General features: G+C 43.1%; 2 protein-coding genes across 2 annotated transcripts; both read right to left on the reverse strand.

Annotated features, from left to right (window-relative positions):
* Positions 1–160: 160 nt before the first annotated feature.
* On the reverse strand, positions 161–12191 carry KLHDC2 (kelch domain containing 2). Its single transcript, XM_049767375.1, has 13 exons — positions 11917–12191; positions 9968–10047; positions 7809–7926; positions 5417–5532; positions 4494–4575; positions 4299–4382; positions 3389–3469; positions 3255–3313; positions 2675–2784; positions 2237–2309; positions 968–1055; positions 626–678; positions 161–460 (listed from the first exon to the last, which is right to left on the reverse strand). The coding sequence occupies exons 1-13, from the start codon at positions 12067–12069 to the stop codon at positions 337–339; spliced, it is 1221 nt and encodes a 406-aa protein (XP_049623332.1). The 5' UTR covers positions 12070–12191; the 3' UTR covers positions 161–336.
* A 1771-nt stretch (positions 12192–13962) lies between these two features.
* Positions 13963–16810, reverse strand: FANCB (FA complementation group B). Its single transcript, XM_049767066.1, has one exon. The coding sequence runs from the start codon at positions 16744–16746 to the stop codon at positions 14182–14184; it is 2565 nt and encodes an 854-aa protein (XP_049623023.1). The 5' UTR covers positions 16747–16810; the 3' UTR covers positions 13963–14181.
* Between the last annotated feature and the right edge of the window lie 2995 nt (positions 16811–19805).

Here is a 19805-nt window from a genome sequence, read left to right on the forward strand (position 1 = left end):
TTTTCCTTTTGAAACACTTTTTAAAAATTTTATTATGTTGTATTTTCAACAGTAGGCTACCTAATAATCTACAATTTTTTTTAAAAAAAGGAAATAAACCATTACTTTCTTAGGGTAAACAGCCCAGATATTCATTTTCTTTTGCTTTAACAGAGGACAATTACTGCATTAAATACATTTATTGTAAACTTTAGACACAAAAATATTTTCTCTAGGTCATTCACATGCACATTTAAACTGCAAACTATAACAATGCATATAAATTATACAAATGATGCCACTCTGTTTACAGGATTTCTGTCCATGCAAGGTTATCAGAGGCACTGCTAGGAAACCTTAAGATCCAGAAGTGTTGTTACTACCAAACCTCTGATTAACACTGTGAAGTAAGTGTTTTGGAAGGCAGTTCCACGAGTTGGCTAACATTTCTTTAAAGCAAATGACTGCTTCTAAGCTTAGCCTGAAAGTAAACAAAAAAAGAGAAAAACACTTCACTGTTTAGAAGTACAGAATACTTAGCAACTACAGAAAACAACCCTACCACATTATGTCAATAAAGGCTCATTCTTGCTATAAACGATTTTTCAAGAACACTAATTTAATGCCCAAGAATCAGTTAACTTACCTTAAAAGAGATTTTGGTTGAACTGAAAATATAAGTACTTCATTACTGTGTGCCTGGAAAGCAGGTATGAAGAAAACATTAAAAAGTGATTAAGGTGCTGGAAAGATAGTACAGCAGGTAGGTCGGGTGCTTGCCTTGCATGCAGCCAACCCAGGTTCGATCCCCAGCATCCCATATGGTCTAAGCACTATCAGGAGTAATTCCTGAGTGCAGAGCTAGGGCTCTGCCAGAGCTATCACCAGGCTTGGCCCAGAAGCCAGGAAAAAAAAAGGAAAGGGCAATTACTTCTCAAAGTTTATTAGCACTATTACAATGTCCTCTAATATAGGGTTACATACTTACAGCTCTGTGATGGACAAGAAGATTATTGGCACACCCACCAAAAACAATTACTTCTCCTTCATCACTCGCACAAGCCGTATGCCATAACCTACATTTTAAACAAAACCTTAAAGTCAATAATACCAAAGTATTTTATCAGTTCTTAGTGTAAATTAAGACTAGAGATCTTGGGGCAAAGATAACAGTACAACAGGTAAACTTTGCTTTGCATGACATATCAAATGGTCCTCTGAGCCCTGCCAAGAGTGATCCCTGAGTGCAGTCAGGAATAAGTCCCGGCCATAGTTAGGTATGGTCCAAAAGTGAACAAGCAAAAAAAAAATAAGTTCAAGATCTTGGAGCTATAAAGATACTACAGTGAGTAGGACACTTGCCATTCATGCCACGAGTTTAATCTCAGCACTTAATATGGCCCCCAAGTCTGACGAGTGATCCCTGAGCATAGTTGTTTGTGGGGTACCCCCCAAAGACTAGAAATCTTTAAATTCAAAGCAAAACATTATAATCTTAAGGAAAAATAAAACTGGAAAAAAAATCAATGTCTAATGTAAAATTATTTTCTTTTCCTGAGTTATGCAATGAGAGGTTTTAATAAATCAATCCTTTCTCTAGGTCTTTTGCTAGTAATAAAAATCTTACTGGAGTAAAGGGGAGGCCTGGGCAGCTGACCTCCCCAGTCAACCTGCACGAAAAAAATTTGAGCCTGGGGCCGGAGAAATAGCATGGAAGTAGGGCATTTGCCTTGCATGCAGAAGGACGGTTCAAATCCTGGCATCCCATCCCATAGGGTCCCCCAAGACTGCCTGGAACCATTTCTGAGCATAGAGCCAGAAGTAACCCGAGCGCTGCCGGGTGTGACCCAAAACCAAAAAATAAAACAAACAAAAAATCTGAGCCTGACAGACAATGCTGTAAGAATAATCTTGTACGAAGTGGATTCTAAGTAACATGACTATACTTAGATTAGCAGCTTGAGAACATGTGACATATTTCCTTAGTGGTTTTTGTAATAATTCTTTTGAGATTAACCAAGAAAAAGTAACTACCAGTGTTTTAATAGGCTTTTTTGGATGACTTGACCTTTTAAGCTTTGTTTTAAAGCCACACTGCAGTGAAAGGTCTTTTCTTTCCCTATATAGATACATTAAGATTTTGCAAGTCTTCCTAATTCATTTTTATAATGTAGCCAAACTTCACTTATAATCAGTATGTGTATTGTAATGGACCTTATTAATTCAATGTAAGAATTACCTTTTGAAGGAGTCCTACCTTGGCTTTTCAGTATAGGGATGATTAAACTGTATCCATTCATTTTTACTGATGCAGTAAATCCAGGCATCACCTGATGGAAGCAAAGAAAAACTAGCTAATAAGTATGTATTCTGCTAAAAACAAAGGACACGATTATGTAAGCAAGGAATTGAGTAGGTATTTAATATTATTTTTTCTCTCTCTGTAATTAGTCAAGTATGTCCTGATAGATGTTATCCCACTGAAACTTCAGTGGGGTTTTAAGAATTTAGGTCCTTTTGTCACTGCCCTGAATAGCTGCATGAAAACAAATACCTTAAGAGGGTCAATAGTAAATCATCCAGTCAATTCTATTATATAAGCCTGCTAATACAACTAAAATGGACTTATTTTTCCCCAGTTACCTATGTATTATATATGAATGATATATAATGACTTCTTATATAAAGGACTTACTTAGTGGCTGTTTATCAGTGGTAAATCCTCCAAAAAGGAAGAGATGATCTGAAGAAACTGGTGTTAGGGAATGCCAAGATCGACCAACTGGGCATATGCCTTGTGGAATTCTGAAAATAATAGCTTAAGTTATAAAAATATATGCTTAAAGGCAGCCACTGTTTTTATGCATAGCTATATTGAAGCTTTTAAAATTTATACTTAGACTTAAAATTTTAAAAGACTTCTTGGGATTAAAAATTATGTTTTATAATGAGTTATTTTCTGTCTCTTTTGTCTTGGTAACACATGAGGACTCCTTGGTACCAGAGATCATACCTGGCTTCCCAACATGCAAAACCTGTTCTCCAGATCCTTGCAATCTGCCTTTGTCCATAAGTTACATTCTTTGAATATAAGCATAAATATCATATGTTCAAAACTGAGCATGGGGTGTGTCTGGTACACAAATCATGGGGATTGGAAATCATTTCCATGATCAGGTACATAGTTGTAGCAAATTCAACAAAGTACATGGTAAACTAATACAGAGTAAGAAAAAAATTTTAATTTTCTAAAAATTCTTTAAAGTGATACCTACAATTCGTTCCATTCCCATGTATCCAGGTTAAGATAGTGAAGATCGTTCATTCTAGCATCCTAGAAAAGGATAAATAAGTAGTTGTCATTTTGAATAATTCAAAGGTAAGTGGTTGAAACCGTCTAAAAACTTACTCTGTATCTGCCTCCAAACACAAAACCTCTGTTTCCAACAGTGGCACAAGCATGGGCAGCACGAGGTGAAGGTGCTTTACCCTATTACAAAGACATAAAAAAATGAACTTTTCATAAAGGAAAAAAATACCAGAAAGTCAGCTCTGACATGAGCTATTAATATGCTGAACACTTGAGCTTTTAAGCTGACAAACATAAGACTCAGTCAATACCAGTACTAAAAGCTAACAAGCCAAAGTGGGAATTTTATTTCTGAAGAGTAATATTAAATAATTTATCTTATTTTTATCTTTTAAAATGAAAATGGGCATCTTATATGGCATGTGGATTTGTCTCAGAGGAAAGAGATACACTGAATAACTTAATTCCAATCAATAGCACTTTAAACCTCTTATTTCAGGGCTGGAGAGATAGCATGGAGGTAGAGCGTTTGCCTTTCATGCAGAAGGTCATTGGTTCAAATCCCTGCATCCCATATGGTCCCCCGAGCCTGCCAGAAGCGATTCCTGAGCCTGGAGCTAGGAGTAACCCCTGAGCACTGCCAGGTGTGACCCAAAAACCAAAAAAATAAAACAAACCTCTTATTTCATAGATACTGAGTTAATCTATACATTCATTAGGCTTCTGAGATCTATAATCCTTCCAAAATGAAAGCCTGGCTCTTCTCTCTCTAGGAAACAAGAATAAACATTTTTTTTTAATGGGGGCGTTACGGCCAACACTTATTGGTGTTTAGGGCTTACTCCGGGCAGGCTAAAATGACATATGGGACACCCAGGATTGAACTCGGGTCAGTGGCATGCAAGACAAGTGCCCTACCCACTCTACTGTTGCTCTAGCCCTTGACCTGCCAATTTTATACCTCCTCCTAAATTCCTTAAGCCCTTTCACTATTATTTCAGCAACTCACGGTAGTTATAGGCTGGCTCCAGATAAATGTTTCAGTATCTAAAATATGTACATGATCATTCCATCCTCTTGGATGACTTGAATTCTATAAAAAAATAATAAAAAGTTAAAATGCTTCAAAAATAAATAGTATGATTTATAACAGCAAAATGAACAAAGCACATAACCATAGATAATATAAAATTAGGAAACTTACCCAGAAAGATGTCTCATCAAATTCAAAAGTCCCCAATACTTTTTCTTCAGGCAAATATCCATATCCACCAAAAAATATTAACCTGTTTGACAAAAAAGCAAGGCACTTCAAGGTCAAGCCTGACATGTTAAAGACGTTTACTTTAGAAGGCACACTTGATTATATGATAATACTTCACAGCTAATACAGCAACAATTACCATGTTTTCTCTCTATCTGACACACCTGACCATAAGATACACCAAGCTTTCCCCCCTCCCCTTATGTTACAGTTTTTAGACTAGGAAATCTAGACATCAGGAGACGGTGGCTGAGAACAACCAGTCTGTGAGGCCAAAGTATATTTATAATACGCTGGTCCATGGCTGGTTAAACACATTTACCTGACTTTTTTTTTAATCAGAAAATAAACATTTTTTGAACATTAATATAAAAAATAAAAGTCCCCTGAACTCAGGCTTCAGCTCCAAGCGGCATTTGTTCCATAAGATGCACAGACATTTCCCCCCCATGGGGGTGTGTGTGTGTGCATCTTATGGCATGAAAAATACAGTAAGTTTTAGGTAGTAGATATTTTCACATTAATTTACCTCATTCTAATAAGTTCTGATTATAACGATTTTTGGCAAAGATACATAAATGCAGACATTAAAACTATAAAAATTCAGGGAGGAGGGAAAAACTATAAAAACTCAAAACTTCAAATTTTTTTTTTTTTTTTTTGGTTTTTGGGTCACACCTGGCAGTGCTCAGGGGTTATTCCTGGCTCCAGGCTCAGAAATTGCTCCTGGCAGGCACAGGGGACCATATGGGGCGCCGGGATTCGAACCGATGACCTCCTGCATGAAAGGCAAACGCCTTACCTCCATGCTATCTCTCTGGCCCCAAAACTTCAAATTTTTAATGTTGCTGTTGCTAACTTACTTGTTTTTATATACCCAGACACCAAGTTTATCCTTTGATGAGGGAGGAATTCCCTGGCAATCAACTCTTTCCCACTGTAGTACTCTGTCTGTAGACCTTGTATTCAACATGTAGAACTGGCAGAAGTAAAGGTTTTAAATTAGATTTGGTTATATCAAATCCAACCTTAGCAATTTTAAGAATCATTCAATTCAGTATTATTAAAAATCTGACTGTAGCTGCTACTGTACAAATGATTACAGTTGAATCTAGATAAGCATTTTTGTAAGAATGTAGTTTTCTAAGTCATTGAGCATTCAGTTTCAGTTCAGCTAATTCTTTCCCATCGCCACTCTTGTTTCTGTTTGCTATGAGGACCGAGCTGTACTGAACTAAAACCTCCCACATGCAAAGCTGTCTTTGAGCTGTCTCCCTGGCCCTAGCCACACTGTTCTGACGAATTAATATAAATCAAATGGATGTACATTCGGTATATGCCTTGGATATCATGCACCTGAGTTGCACGGATAGAACTTGTTCTTAGGAATTTCAACTTCAGTTTAATAAACACATTTTAAGTGCCTGTTTAAAACTCTAGGAGCTAAGGATGAATATTAAAAGACTGAGTCTGTTAAGTGTTTCAAAAGGTTCACATTTCAGTACTTAATACCAATATATATCTAGCTTAAAAATATTTAAGCATTCCTGTGAGCAACTGAACCCTAGCCTCTACTATTTCACTGACCATTCCTTTAAAAACATAATTTCTTTGTTTTTTAAAAATATTTTTGGTGGGGCCCAGAGAAATAGCACAGCGGCGTTTGCCATGCAAGCAGCCGATCCAGGACCAAAGGTGGTTGATTCGAATCCCGGTGTCCCATATGGTCCCCCGTGCCTGCCAGGAGCTATTTCTGAGCAGACGGCCAGGAGTAACCCCTGAGCAACACTGGGTGTGGCCCAAAAACCAAAAAAAAAAGAAAAGAAAAAATTTTTTTGTTTTTTTTTGGGGCCGGAGAAGTGGCACTAGAGGTAAGGTGTCTGCCTTGCAAGCGCTAGCCAAGAAAGGACCGCAGTTCGATCCCCCGGCGTCCCATATGGTCCCCCCAAGCCAGGGGCGATTTCTGCGCGCTTAGCCAGGAGTAACCCCTGAGCATCAAATGGGTATGGCCCCCAAAACCAAAAAAAAAAAAAAAAAATTTTTTTTTTGTTTTTGTTTTCAGGGCTTGAGAGATAGCACAGTGGTAGGACGTTTGTTTGCCTTGCACACAGCAGATTCAGGATGAACAGTAGTTCGAATCCTGGTATCCCAAGTGGTCCCCTGTGCCTGCCAGGACTGATTCCTGAGTTCTGCCAGTGTGACCCAAATTACCAAAAAAAAAATATTTTTAGGTTCTGTGGCTATACTTGGCAGTTATTCCTGGCTCTGTGCTCAGGAGTTATTTGTGACAGGGCTCAAGGAGCCACAAGTGCTGCCAAAGATCAAATGCCTTACCTGTAATACTCTCTCACCAGTACCACAACTTAACTGTACATCATTAGAAAGACTGTTCATTGCTCTCCCCCTAAATAACAGACTGCTCAATTACAGCCTACAAACTCATCTCAATCTTTTAGGCACAAAACCGTTTCAAAAAACAAAACGCAAACACAAAAATAAGCAAAAGCCCGATATACGTATATGTGTATACGTATATATATACACATACATGCAATAATATTATATACATATATATAAAATGTAGGATTATATGGGTTAAAATGGAGGCAGAAGAGTCTGGAACCTGCTCCACATTATTCTACTCCCTTACCTTATATTCCCCAAAGCACTTTAACCCTTCGAATTCTTGAGTTTCTAGAAGTGCAGTTTGAAACTACCAGCAGTATGTTCCCATTTATACCAAACCACTTGGCATTTCCAGGAATAAGGCATATGTACTTACACCTCTACATCTTAATGCAGATTTTGCTGCTTCCAATATTATTATTCAACATATCTTGAGGGGAGACCTTTTCTATTCTTCTAATCCTACCAAACACAATGTCAAAGACTATTTGATTCGAAATATTATTGAATTGTTACTATTACTGTGTATAGATATCACATCCTAGTAAAAATGCTTATCTAAATTCTAGAAATTGAGTAAGCTCAAATTCTAGAAATTGAGTAAGGTGGGGTACTACACTATTCCATCTATATAATATGCGCCTTTACTATTTATCTGTCTCTTTTTTTTGTTGTTGGTTTTTTTGTTTGTTTGTTTTTTCTTTTATCTGTCTCTTATTAGCCCGACACTGCTAGCATATAATGAAATTCTTTTACACTAGAATAAGAAGAGATATAACTACCAAATCATAGAAAGCTTTCTGGAAAAGAATGAAATTGCCTTGAACTATGACTCCTAAAAACACTAACCTTATTTGTATTGCCTCTTGAATGGTGCCCCCCAAACAAGTACAGCACCCTGTCTACGCACACCGCACAGCTTCCTGACATGGAAGGAGGGACATCACCTTCCGTGTTGATTTTTTTCCTAAGAAGTAAAAAGAACGTGTAATTTCCCAAAAGGAAGAAATAAGTCTTAATTCTGTCTCCATAATAAAGGGAAGAAATATTATATGGAAATTAAAAGTCTCCTCAAATTCTAAATCTAATTCAAAACATAAGCTCTTCACCCCATCACCCTTTCCATAAAACCAAAGATGTTTTGTCTTTGGAGCTATGCCCAGCTGTCCTCAGTGAACTGTATGGGAAGCAAAGGATCAAATTTGGATCAGCCATGTGTAAGGTAGAGATTTACCAGGTATACTATTGCTCCAGCCTCTGAGAAACACCCTTGATTCATTCCTCAGAATGAAAAAAGCTTCATTCGCCTATTAAATAACCTCGAAGCGTCTATTCCATTAAAAAATTTAGCAAATAGCTTAGATGAAGTTTTTTTTATGCGCAGAACATAATCTAGACTTAGCTCAAAGGACTGAAGTATACTCTATGTATGATGGAATTCCAGGTTTTCTTCCCCAGACAACATCCCCTAATATTCCTAGGCATGACCCCCCCCAAGTCAATTAGATTGATTTTTTTTTTTTTTTTGGTTTTTGGGCCACACCCGGTGACGCTCAGGGGTTACTCCTGGCTATGCGCTCAGAAGTCGCTCCTGGCTTGGGGGACCATATGGGGCGCCGGGGGATCGAACCGCGGTCCGTCTCCTAGGCTAGCGCAGGTAAGGCAGGCACCTTACCTCGAGCGCCACCGCCCGGCCCCCAATTAGATTGATTTTAAACACACAAAATAAATAAAAATTTTCACAAAGCAATACATGGTAAAGACTATAAATCTCTAACCACTTTGCACCTTACCCACTACTGTATTACCTTTCTGACCCCCAATTCTTTCCTTTTAAGCAATGTTATTTTAAAGATATCTGCAAAGGGCCAGAGCATTAGAACAGCAAGTAGGGTGCCTGCCTTGCAGGTGATTAACCTGTGTTCAATCCTGGGCATTCCATATGGTTCCCTGAGCACTACACCAAGAGTAAATTGAGTGCAGAGCCAAAATAAATCTAGCACCACTGGATATAGCCTCAAAACAAGTATCTACCAAAAAAATTTTAATTTTTGGTTTTGGTTATGAGATCACACAAGGCTACACTTAGGGTTTACTCCTACAGGGGTACAGGTGACCATATGTGGTGCTGGGGACCCAGGTGTCAGTCATGTACAAGCTAAGTGCCCAACCTATGTTATCTTTCCAGCTTGAAATGTTAATGTCAGAACTCATTAAAATAGAATGCCACAATTTTATCTGTAACAGATACAATCTACAAGTTTGTTATTGGGGCCAGAACGATAGCAGCTACAGGGTAGGACATTTGCCTTGCACGTGGCCAACCTTGGCCGGACCCAGGTTCAATCCCTGACATCCCAGATGGTGCCCCAAGCCTGCCAGGAGTGATTTCTAAGCCCAGAGCCAGGAGTAACCACTGAGTGCTGCCAAGTATGGCCCAAGAAAAAATAAATAGAAATTGTTTCTTACTCAAATATAAAATTTACTACACCTTAATATATACATAACATGGAACTCTGATTAACTTTACATTCTAATCTAAAGCTTCTATTGCTTTGTTTTAGTATCACCATACAACTTTAATTACGGACCCTGGATGATAGATTTCTTCAAAAGTCGTAGAAGGATCTAGTAATTATTGAACTATATTTGGAGATATTTGTGAAGTATCTAAACTTGACAGTTAAGCTAAACTAGAAGATCATTATTTTAAAAACACATACTTAGCTTTGCATCCTTTTTTTTAAACTTATAAAATATTTAACCACCATGATTATAAGCATGATTGTAGTTGGTTTTCAGTCATAAACAGAATACCTACCCCCCATTCACCAGTGCAACATTCCCACCACCAATGCCCTCTTCCTCCTCCACCCCTGCCTGTATTTGAGACAGGCATTCTTTAACACTGTCATGCTAGTTAGCTTTGCATCCTTAATTAAAATTTTCTGTCCTTTACAGAGTTTTTCTTTGCAACAGAATTCGAATTGTTTAGTACAAATATTTACCATCTTCCAGTCTCCATGTTGTAGATCCATAATTCTTCTCTAGGCAAATAAAAATCATATAATCCTCTGACTTGATTACTCTAGGAAGAACCAAAATGAAAAATTAATATACTATAGAGGCATTACTATGAGATCCAGAGTGAGCGTACAGCAGGAAGGGCACTTGCCTTGCATGAAGCTGGCCTGCGTTCAATCCCCATCATTCATATGGTTCCCTGAGCCCTGCCAGAATGATCCCTGAGCACAGAACCAAAAGTAAGCCTTGAGCACTACTGGGTATGTCTTTCCCAACCCCCCCAAAAAAGAGTAGTACTGAATTTTTTTTCTTTAGTACTATGGAAAGTGAAACAGGTCTTAAGAGTTCTTAAATGCACAATTCTTCCCACCCTAGGTCACATACTCATGGTAGCATTTAATGTAATTTTGTTTTTAACTTTTTGTGGTTTGGCTTTCTGAGGTGTGTTTGTGTGCTTGTTTTTGGCTTTTGAGCTACAAGAGGTTGTGCTTAGAGATCATTCCTGGTAGGGGTTCAGGGGCATCATGGGATGCCTGGGATCAAAGCTGGATCAGTTGCCAGCATACAGCCTTACTCACTGTACTATCTCTGTAGGCGATGAAAACAGAAATTTTAGAGAAGTAATTTGCTCAAGTTTAGTTAGCAAGTAATAGGGAATCAGAATTCAGCTACCTTTCCCTGAACTTGCGACCTCTGATCTATAATTACTAGACCTGAGGCTACCTGCCATCTCCAGCCTTTGCTCTTCCACATCCCCAATGTCAACAAATCACCATCATCAGTTCTCTGAGAATGGTCAGTATTATGAGTCTTATGCATACAGATACAGCCGGCCCTGTAAATACGACATCACTTGCAAAGGGTAAGTCTGGAAACACAACAACAGGCTGAAGAGAGAAAAATGGATTGCAAAGCTAAGATTTACAGCTTTCCAAACAATCTTCCTTAGGTTCAGAGCTCCAGTAAAAGATGAAGGGCCTGCTGCATGGTCTCCACCCTGTGTCAGACCAAAAAGGCTTCAGGTCTTCCAAACTCGTGAGCTACTCTGCCAAGTCTCCCTCTCTTCACACTCCCAAAGTCCATTTCCTAAATGTTTCTGACTTTTCCACAAAGAGAAATATGAATCAAGAGCAGCTCAGACCATGATGACCCAAAAAAAAGGCTTCTCTCCAAGACTATTTCCATGTTAATGAGGTTCGCCACAAATCCTGCCCCTCCCCAACCACCTCTAAACACCTGTGGCTTGGAGGCTGCAAAATGCACAGCAGCAAAATTAGGTCTGTCAAAAATGAAAGTCGTTTTGCACCAGGTTAAAACAACAGAGGCCATCAAACAGCTGTGGGTGGCAATTGGGGCAGCTGGGCCTCTGGGGGAGCCGAGCGAGCCCTTTCCAAGGTGGCCAACTCTGGGCGAGTGACCCAGGACTCCAGAGCTCAGCCGTGTAGAAGGCGTCGCTGCGGGTGCTTGCACCTCATTTTCAACAACGCAGGATGGGGTGGGGGAAACGATTTCTCATTTTGGAGAGGGAGAATAGGTCATCAGAACGTCTAGAGAGGGACCCTTCTAGAATGTGGGGACCTTGGGACGCTCTCGCAGGGAAGGGAGAGGCGAGGGAACGAAAGGATTGGGTCGGCCAACTATAGACACTCGGGACACGTAACTTATGCAGCCCCAGGGGCAAGATTGCTGCAAGGCGCGAGAGGGTTCCCAGGTCCCGGGCGGGGGGCGTTCCCCGGGGGCTTCGGGGACCCGCCGATCCCGGCCACGGCTGCAGCCCAGACACCTGCCCGGGCACCCCGACACCGGCGGATCGAACCCCTGGGGCCTGGTCGAGGCCTGGGGCAGTTGCGGAGCCCCGGAGCAGCCGAGGGTGGCGGCGACCGGCCCCGACCCGAGCCGACCCGCTCCGCCCGCCGGGCGCCGGCCCGCTGACCTTGTAGCCGCCCCAGACGAACATGCGGCGGCCGTCGCCCACCGCGACGTGGCCGCTGCGCTCGGCCGGGCAGGCCACCTCCAGCGCCTCGAAGCCCTCGTCGGCCGGGCCCGGCGGCTCGGCGGCTCGCGGGTCCTCGTGGCCCTCGGCCATCTTGGCGCGGCTCCCCGAGACAAAGGCGACGCACGAGCAGCGCGCCGAGGCCGCCGCCCGGCTCTCCCGAGGCGCCCGCGCGGCGAAGCGGCCGAACGCCTAGTTGAGCGCGGCGAGTCTGCAGCCGGGACCCGCCTCCGCCGCAGCTTCAGCCGCCGCCGCCGCCCGCTGTTTACGCGGCGGGGACCGCCCCTTCCGCTGACGTAGCGCCCCGAACCGGAAACGCGGATCGCGCCCCGCCCCTGCCGCCTCGGCCGAGGGACCCGGAAGCCGGAAGGCGAAGAGGGGGCGGAAGGGGCGGGGCCGCGGCCCGCTGGGGTCTCTGCGCGGCTCCACGCAAAGGGGCTCTTCCTGGGCACTTCGGGCTGCTGGGATGTTCTGGGGGGGCTCCGGCCGGGCGACGGAGGGAGATGGGGGACTCCTGCGGCCGACCTGCAGCGAGGGCGGGTGGGCAGATGACTGACTCGGGGCCTGTGCGTCAGACGCGAGGAGCAGGATTGGGCCACGGTGCTCGCTGGCTGGCGTTGCTGTCCTTCCCTGGAGTGGGTCCGGCAGAGAGGACGTTGCTTTCTCCATGCAGCTTGACAGCTGTGCCGGAAAAGCTAGTTTGACAGCCATCCCCGGTGTGTGTGTGTGTGTGTGTGTGTGTGTGTGTGTGTGTGTGTGTGTGTGTGTGACAGTCATCCCCTTGTGTATGTGTGTGACAACCATCCCCGTGTGTGTCTGTGACAGTCATCCCCTTGTGTGTGTGACAACCATCCGTGTGTGTGTGTGTGATGAGCTTGGCAAGAAGGATTTGCTCACTATCTTCACGTGGGTCCAATATACAGAAGAAATATTTTTCTTGAAGGTGGGGTAGCACTGCGGTGTTGGCAAGGGGTATTGGGAAATAAAAACAGGAGAAGACCCATCTGAAGAGCCTGAAAAACTTCACAAGCAAAATCCCTGACCTAGAGGCCAGACCCTCTGGGAGGAGCAGCTCCATCCAGGAACAAAGATCTTGCTAAGAAAATTAAAGCAGGGCAGAAGAGATAGTACACGACTGGCTTCCATGTAGCTGAACCAGTTAGGTTCCCATATATGGTTCCTAAAACACAGAACCAAGAATGATCCCTGACCATGGCCCAGGCTCCCAAAGACTATCAAAGATCATGGATAGTTCTAGGTTCACCTTCATCGCAAGAGTTTGCTTTGGGGAAATAATATAAACTTGGCAAAGGTAAAAGGTGCACATTGCTTCAAACTGGAAGTAGTCCACGCTTCTGTCTGAGATGTGGTCTTTTCTTTATGGTGCACGCTCTCCATCTATCTGGGAGATTTTTGGCAAGTCTCATATGATTCCGGCATTCCATATAGTTGCCCAAACACCGCCAAGAGTGACCCCTCAGCTCGGAGCCAGGAGTAAGTCCTGAGCACCACAGGTATAGCACAAAAACTAATAAGACAAAATACTGGATCCAGAGAGATCGTCCAGGGGTTAAGGCACAAATCTTATATGTGGCTGATCCCAGTTCAATCTTCAGCACCTAACATGGTCCCCAATCCCTGCCAGCATCACCAGAAGTGATCCCTGAGCATAGTGCCAGGAATAAGTCCCCAAATTTTAAAAACAAAACCAGAACTGCTTTTGTAAGAGATTAAAAAGTATTTTCTTAGGGGCCAGAGTGGTGGCACAAGTGGTAAGGCATCTGCCTTGTCCACACTAGCCTAGGATGGACCTTGGTTCTAACCACTGGCGTCCCATATGGTCACCCAAGCCAGAAGCGATTTCTTTTTTTAAAATTAAATATTTTAATTAGCTATTTGCATAAATATATTTTACATTGTGAGTGAAAAAATTCTTTTTTTCTTCAGATGGACAGCTAATTGGACAATCCTGTACATAACATTAAGATAAGAAACAATGTATGCAGTACTATATTTGTTTTAAATGTCACAATGGTTTTGTGGCTCCCAGGTTTTTTCCCTTTGGAAATGAGTCCAAGTGGCTCTTTATGTCTTAAAGATTGCAAACCCCTGACATAGGCAATAGGCTAGGACACAAAAATGAACAGAATTAAACACCCAGGGAGGACAAACCAAGTTTTAGGAATAATCTGACAATAAGTCTAACTAAAAATGGGTCAGTTTCTGCACAATAAGGTCAGAATCCAACTCCATGTCAGTTAATCTCACAATCATTTCTCTATATAGAGCACCACTCACTTTTGTGCCCCATGCCTCCTCAGTTTGCTGCTTCTTTTCTTCCAGTTCTCTCCGGAGCAGATGGATGTCTTTCTTTGATAAAACCAAGGCACTGTCATTACTTGTTTCTTCTTTACTTGCCTGGCAACTCGGGAACCAGGAGTTCTCATGTCCATTTGTGGCTAAGGCGGAAGACAGGCTACTCAGGGCATTGGACTCCTTCTCCAGACTCCATGCCAACTGATCAAGGAGAGTGTTTTCTCGTCCTGATTTGAGATGTTTGATGAAAGCATCTACAGGGAGCACTGTCATAAGGTGATGCAGGCACTGGAACAGAACTGGGTAGTTTCTGTAATAGATGAATAAAACCCCTTCAAATGGTGTGGTCTGTTCCCACTTGAAGAGTGTCCCATAGACACTTCCTGACCTTTTGCAAAACCAAATTTCTGGGAATTCTCTGAAGCCCTCACACTGCATGTGATGCATAAGCCAGGGCTTGACAGAAGTCAGCACATAGGTAGGTGATGAGACCTGCAGGCAACTTTGGTGAAAGGCTGCAAGGAGTGCAAATATATCTTCCACATGTTCTGGAGGCCCCATCTCTGGGAATGTCACAAGGTACTTGGCTCTCGACAGGTCTTCCAGACTCAAGGAGATTCTGCCGCACTGAACACAACCACCTTCAGAAGTGCTTCCACTTTCTGGGGCTCTGCTGAACTGTAGTAGCACAACACAACAAAAATCCCCAAAGGCTAAAAGGGGAGAAAGCGCTGTCACAGCAGTGATGACACAAGTCATCTTCTCTTTCTCAGGTGCATGTTGGCCCAAAAGGTAGCTTGTTCTCTCTCCCTCACCATCAGCCATCAGCTTAATCCTTTTTGCCTTTGATCCCACATCAGACGGTGCATAGACTGGAACAGGCAATGACTCTCTCCGCAGCTGGATCACCCTGTTCCGACACTTAATGGGCTGGCAGCTGGAGCTCTTGGTTTGCCACATTAATAGTGACAAAGTCACATGGTTTAGGGACAGCAGCGAAGATGTGGTTTTCACTCCGACAACCAAGTTATCGTCTAATATCCGATACCATATCTTCTCTACTATCTCCTCTGAAAGCTGAATTTCACCTGATGGCTTTTCATCAGACATACTGACAGAAGTTTCCTCATTCCCACATAGAGTAACAAGACAGTCCTCCTGATTCCTTGAAGTACAATCATCTTTGCCTTGAACCAGGTTAAGAAAAGTTTCGCAGCATTTTGAAATAAATTTTTCCTTCAGCAAAATATGCTGCTTCCAGTCCTGAATAGAAGCCATCCCAATTTGCACTCTTCTTCTTAGAGGAGGAATCACCAAGCAATGGTTCTTTTCTTTATCATCTTCTAAATCGTCTTCAATATATTCCACAGGATCAGTTGGATAGTTTATATCAACAAAATTGGTGATTTGAAATGAACTCCAACCATCTGAATTCCAAGAGTCTTTAAAAAATAGCAGCACTTGCTCAGTCCCAGTTCCAACAAAGTCATCGATCAGGACTGAGTTAATATTGTCCCACTTAGCAGCAATCTGAAAGTTCTTATTCCATACAGCACAAGCTTTATTAGACTTAAAGGATACAAGGTAAACAAGGTCTTCACCGCCCTCCATCAGTTGAACAGAACATGGGTCTCCAAATGGGAACTGGCAGACACCCTGTGGAATTCCATTTTGAAATGAAATCAGTTGATTCTTTTCCGTCAGGACAATAAGAGATATTCTGAACTGGCCGTTGACAAACTCACTCGAACAGACATGCACGAAAGTTATGGCACTGGTATAACCAGCAGGGATAATGTAAGAATCACTCAACTTGTCCTGACTTTCAAGAGAAAAGAGGCAAAATCTGGTATTCTGGACTGCCAGATCGAATTTGGAAGTCGTTCTGGTAAATACTTCCTCCTCCAAAGAATAGTCCTTTATTCCTAGTAAAGCCAAGCCTACATCTTCGATCTCCCCAGCCCAGTTCAGAGTCGAAAGCTTTATGGGCACAGTAATAACTTGGTCGGCTTTTGAAGAAATATAGTAGAAGGTTTGGACATGTTTCCATAAAAGCACAGGGCCATTGAGAACTCTGAATTCGTGCAACTGGTAGTTGAGTCGAACTCTCAAGCGTTTTTCAAACGTGTCGGTCCAGTGAAGAAATAGTAGAATATATATGAAGGCATCACACTTTTCCGTGCATTGTACCAGAACACACGGGACATTCATTCCAGTTCTGAAATCTGACACACAGTTGCAACACATGATTTGTGCAGGACCATCTCCTTCCTGCAGGCTCACAAAGCTGGTGGCCTTCTGCACAAAGGTCCCCGTTTCTCTGTCAAATGTCATTCTTCGGGCCTGCAACCAGGGCGGCTCTGCGGGTCCTTTACCTGCAGCATGTCCCGGAGACGACCGGAAAACGAGGACATCCCCCTTGTAACACAGAAGCCATTCTTGGTGCGAGGCCATAGTTCCTTTTAGTCTTCCACAACTGCAAGTGCTGACGTGGTTTTGGCTTTGGGATGCAAAGGGATTCCGCGGGGCGCGCTTGAACCTAAAACTCTACCGCCAGGGCCCCGGCTCCCGCCACCGCCAACTCGCCGGCCCTCCGCGCTCCACGCAGCCGCGGCTTCCCACACTCCAAGTCTCCCGCCGCCGCGCTGCATCCTGGAAGTGGGCGCCGCCCAAAGCCGCGGACTCGGAGGAGGCGGGGCCTGGCCCGAGGAGCGATTTCTGAGCGCCACCGGGTGTGGCCCAAAACCAAAACCAAGCAAAAAGTATTTACTTAGTCCAAAAGCGATTTTAATATGCTAATTTCACTTTGTCATTTGTCGCTGTTTATAAGATTTTTGGGCCACAGCCAGCAGTGCAGCAGTGTTAGAACTTACTCCTGACTCTGTGTTCAGGGAACACTCCTGGCAGGGCTCACACACTCAAACAGGGTCTGGGGACACAATTGGGTGAGCGTTTTTGAGCGTTTTTAGCAACTATTCTCTCTCTCTCTCTCTCTCTCTCTCTCTCTCTCTCTCTCTCTCTCTCTCTCTCTCTCTCTCTCTCTCTCTCTCTCTCTCTCTCTCTCTCTCTCTCTCTCTCTCTCTCTCTCTCACACACACACCCCTCTCTCTCTCTCTCTCTCTCTCCCTCACCCCCTCTCCCTCTCCCTCTCTCTCTCCCTCCCTCTCCCTCTCCCTCTCTCTCTCTCTCTCTCTTTCTCTCTCACACACACACCCCTCTCTCTCTCTCTCTCTCTCCCTCACCCCCTCTCCCTCTCCCTCTCTCTCTCCCTCTCCCTCTCCCTCTCCCTCTCTCTCTCTCTCTCTCTCTCTCTCTCTCTCTCTCTCTCTCTCTCTCTCTCACCCCCTCTCCCTCTCTCTCTTTCTCTTTTTCTCTCTTTTTCTCTCTCTCTCCCTCCCTCCCTCCCACACACCCCCATAAGGGATGGGATGGAAGTCTGGAACCTGGTCCTCCTGCAAATTCTCAACCCCTTGAAATCTCTCTGGCCCTGATAATCTTCTTAAACATACAAAGCTGATGATATTAAACTTTACAGTCATGGATTAATTACTTCTCTTTTGGATTTTTGGGGGTGAGGCCCACGTCCAGTAATTCTCAGGGCTTACTCCTGGCTGTGTCTGGGATCATTCCTGGCAGGGCTCAGGAGACCATATGTAGTACTGGGGATGAACCCAGATCATCCATGTACAAGGCAAATGGCCTACAACCTGAACTATCTTACCACCACCACCACCCCTTTTTTGTTTTTGTTTTTGTTTTTGAGCCACACCCGGTGGTGCTCAAGGGTTACTCCTGGCTGTGTGCTCAGAAATAGCTCCTGGCAGGCACGGGGGACCATATGGGACCCGGGATTCGAACCAACCACCTGTGGTTCTGGATCGGCTGCTTGCAAGGCAAACACCGCTGTGCTATCTCTCCGGGCCCCTTTTTTTAAGAGATAAATTACCTGAAAGGTTGACTTTCTAAATCTGTTATTTAGTCTAAAAGTAGTGAAGGAAAAACAACTGAAAGAAAAAACGTATTCAAAAACATCACTTGCACATTATTCTAATGATAGGGTCGTCTTTTTTTTTTTTTTTTTTTGGTTTTTGGGCCACACCCGGTAACGCTCAGGGGTTACTCCTGGCTATGCGCTCAGAAGTTGCTCCTGGCTTGGGGGACCATATGGGACACCGGGGGATAGAACCGCGGTCCGTCCAAGGCTAGCGCAGGTAAGGCAGGCACCTTACCTTTAGCGCCACCACCGGGCCCAAGGGTCGTCTTAACAACACAAGGAAAACAGCATTTGTACATACTTTGTACAATAAATAAAATGAAATACAAGGTATTAGGGTAGCATAAGCTTTACATATTCAAAAGACATTATTTATAAAAACGTATCTCCTTCACGTTGGTCACAATAAAAATTATTTTAAAAATCTAATTCCAAAAAAACGTATCTCCAAAATTTGATACTACAAACCACTTTATTCTTATAAATCACACAATTCTATATCAATATAGAAGTTTTCTCTAAACATTTAAAATTCAATATAACATGCATTGTGAGGATTATACATGCCAAACTTTTTAGTAATTGTTAATTAGTAGTTCAATAAAAGAATATAACTGTGACAATATGAACGATTTTTTTTTTATTTGAGATGGGGCTTAAACCACACCCAGCAGTGCTTGGGGTTACTCCTGACTCTGTGCTCAAAAATCGCTCCTGGTAGGCTCAGGGGTCATATAAGATGCCAGAGATCAAACCCAGCTCAGCTATGTGCAAGGCAAACGCCCTACTGGCTATGCTATTGCTCCAAACCCCTCTGAATGATTTCTTAATTATAGTAAAGAGTCATTTGAAAAATATTTAGGGGCCCGGAGAGATAGCACAGCGGCGTTAGCCTTGCAAGCAGCCGATCTAAAACCAAAGGTGGTTGGCTCGAATCCTGGTGTCCCATATGGTCCCCCGTGCCTGCCAGGAGCTATTTCTGAGCAGACAGCCAGGAGTAACCCCTGAACACCGCCGGGTGAGGCCCAAAAACAAACAAAAAAAATATTTAGTATCTAAAAAATAGTGTTCCAATACTATATAGAGGTATTATTGAAATTTAATATTAAAAGTCCCAATGTTTTGAGCTCTGCAGTACCATGGGGGCCTCGTAGAGGGTATTTATAGAGACAAATAATTGGGTTATCATTCTTATTTGGTATCTAGGGTATATAACGTTATACAACATTATTTATAAAAATACTTATTTCTTTTTTTGTTGTTGTTGTTTTGCCATACCAAGCTACTTCTGCCTTGGTGCAGGACTGGGGAATTACTCAGTTGATTTGGAGACTCACTGGTGCCAAGCATGCACTCCAGTCCTTTAAGCCACCATCTCCCCAGCATTTATGAATAATCTTCAAAACATATAATATCTCTGGGGCCAGACAGATAGCATGGAGGTAAGGCGTTTGCCTTTCATACAGGTCATCGGTTCGAATCCCGGCGTCCCATATGGTCCCCCGTGCCTGCAGGAGCA

This window comes from Suncus etruscus, chromosome 2, assembly GCF_024139225.1.
Source record: "Suncus etruscus isolate mSunEtr1 chromosome 2, mSunEtr1.pri.cur, whole genome shotgun sequence".
Classification (NCBI taxonomy): domain Eukaryota; kingdom Metazoa; phylum Chordata; class Mammalia; order Eulipotyphla; family Soricidae; genus Suncus; species Suncus etruscus.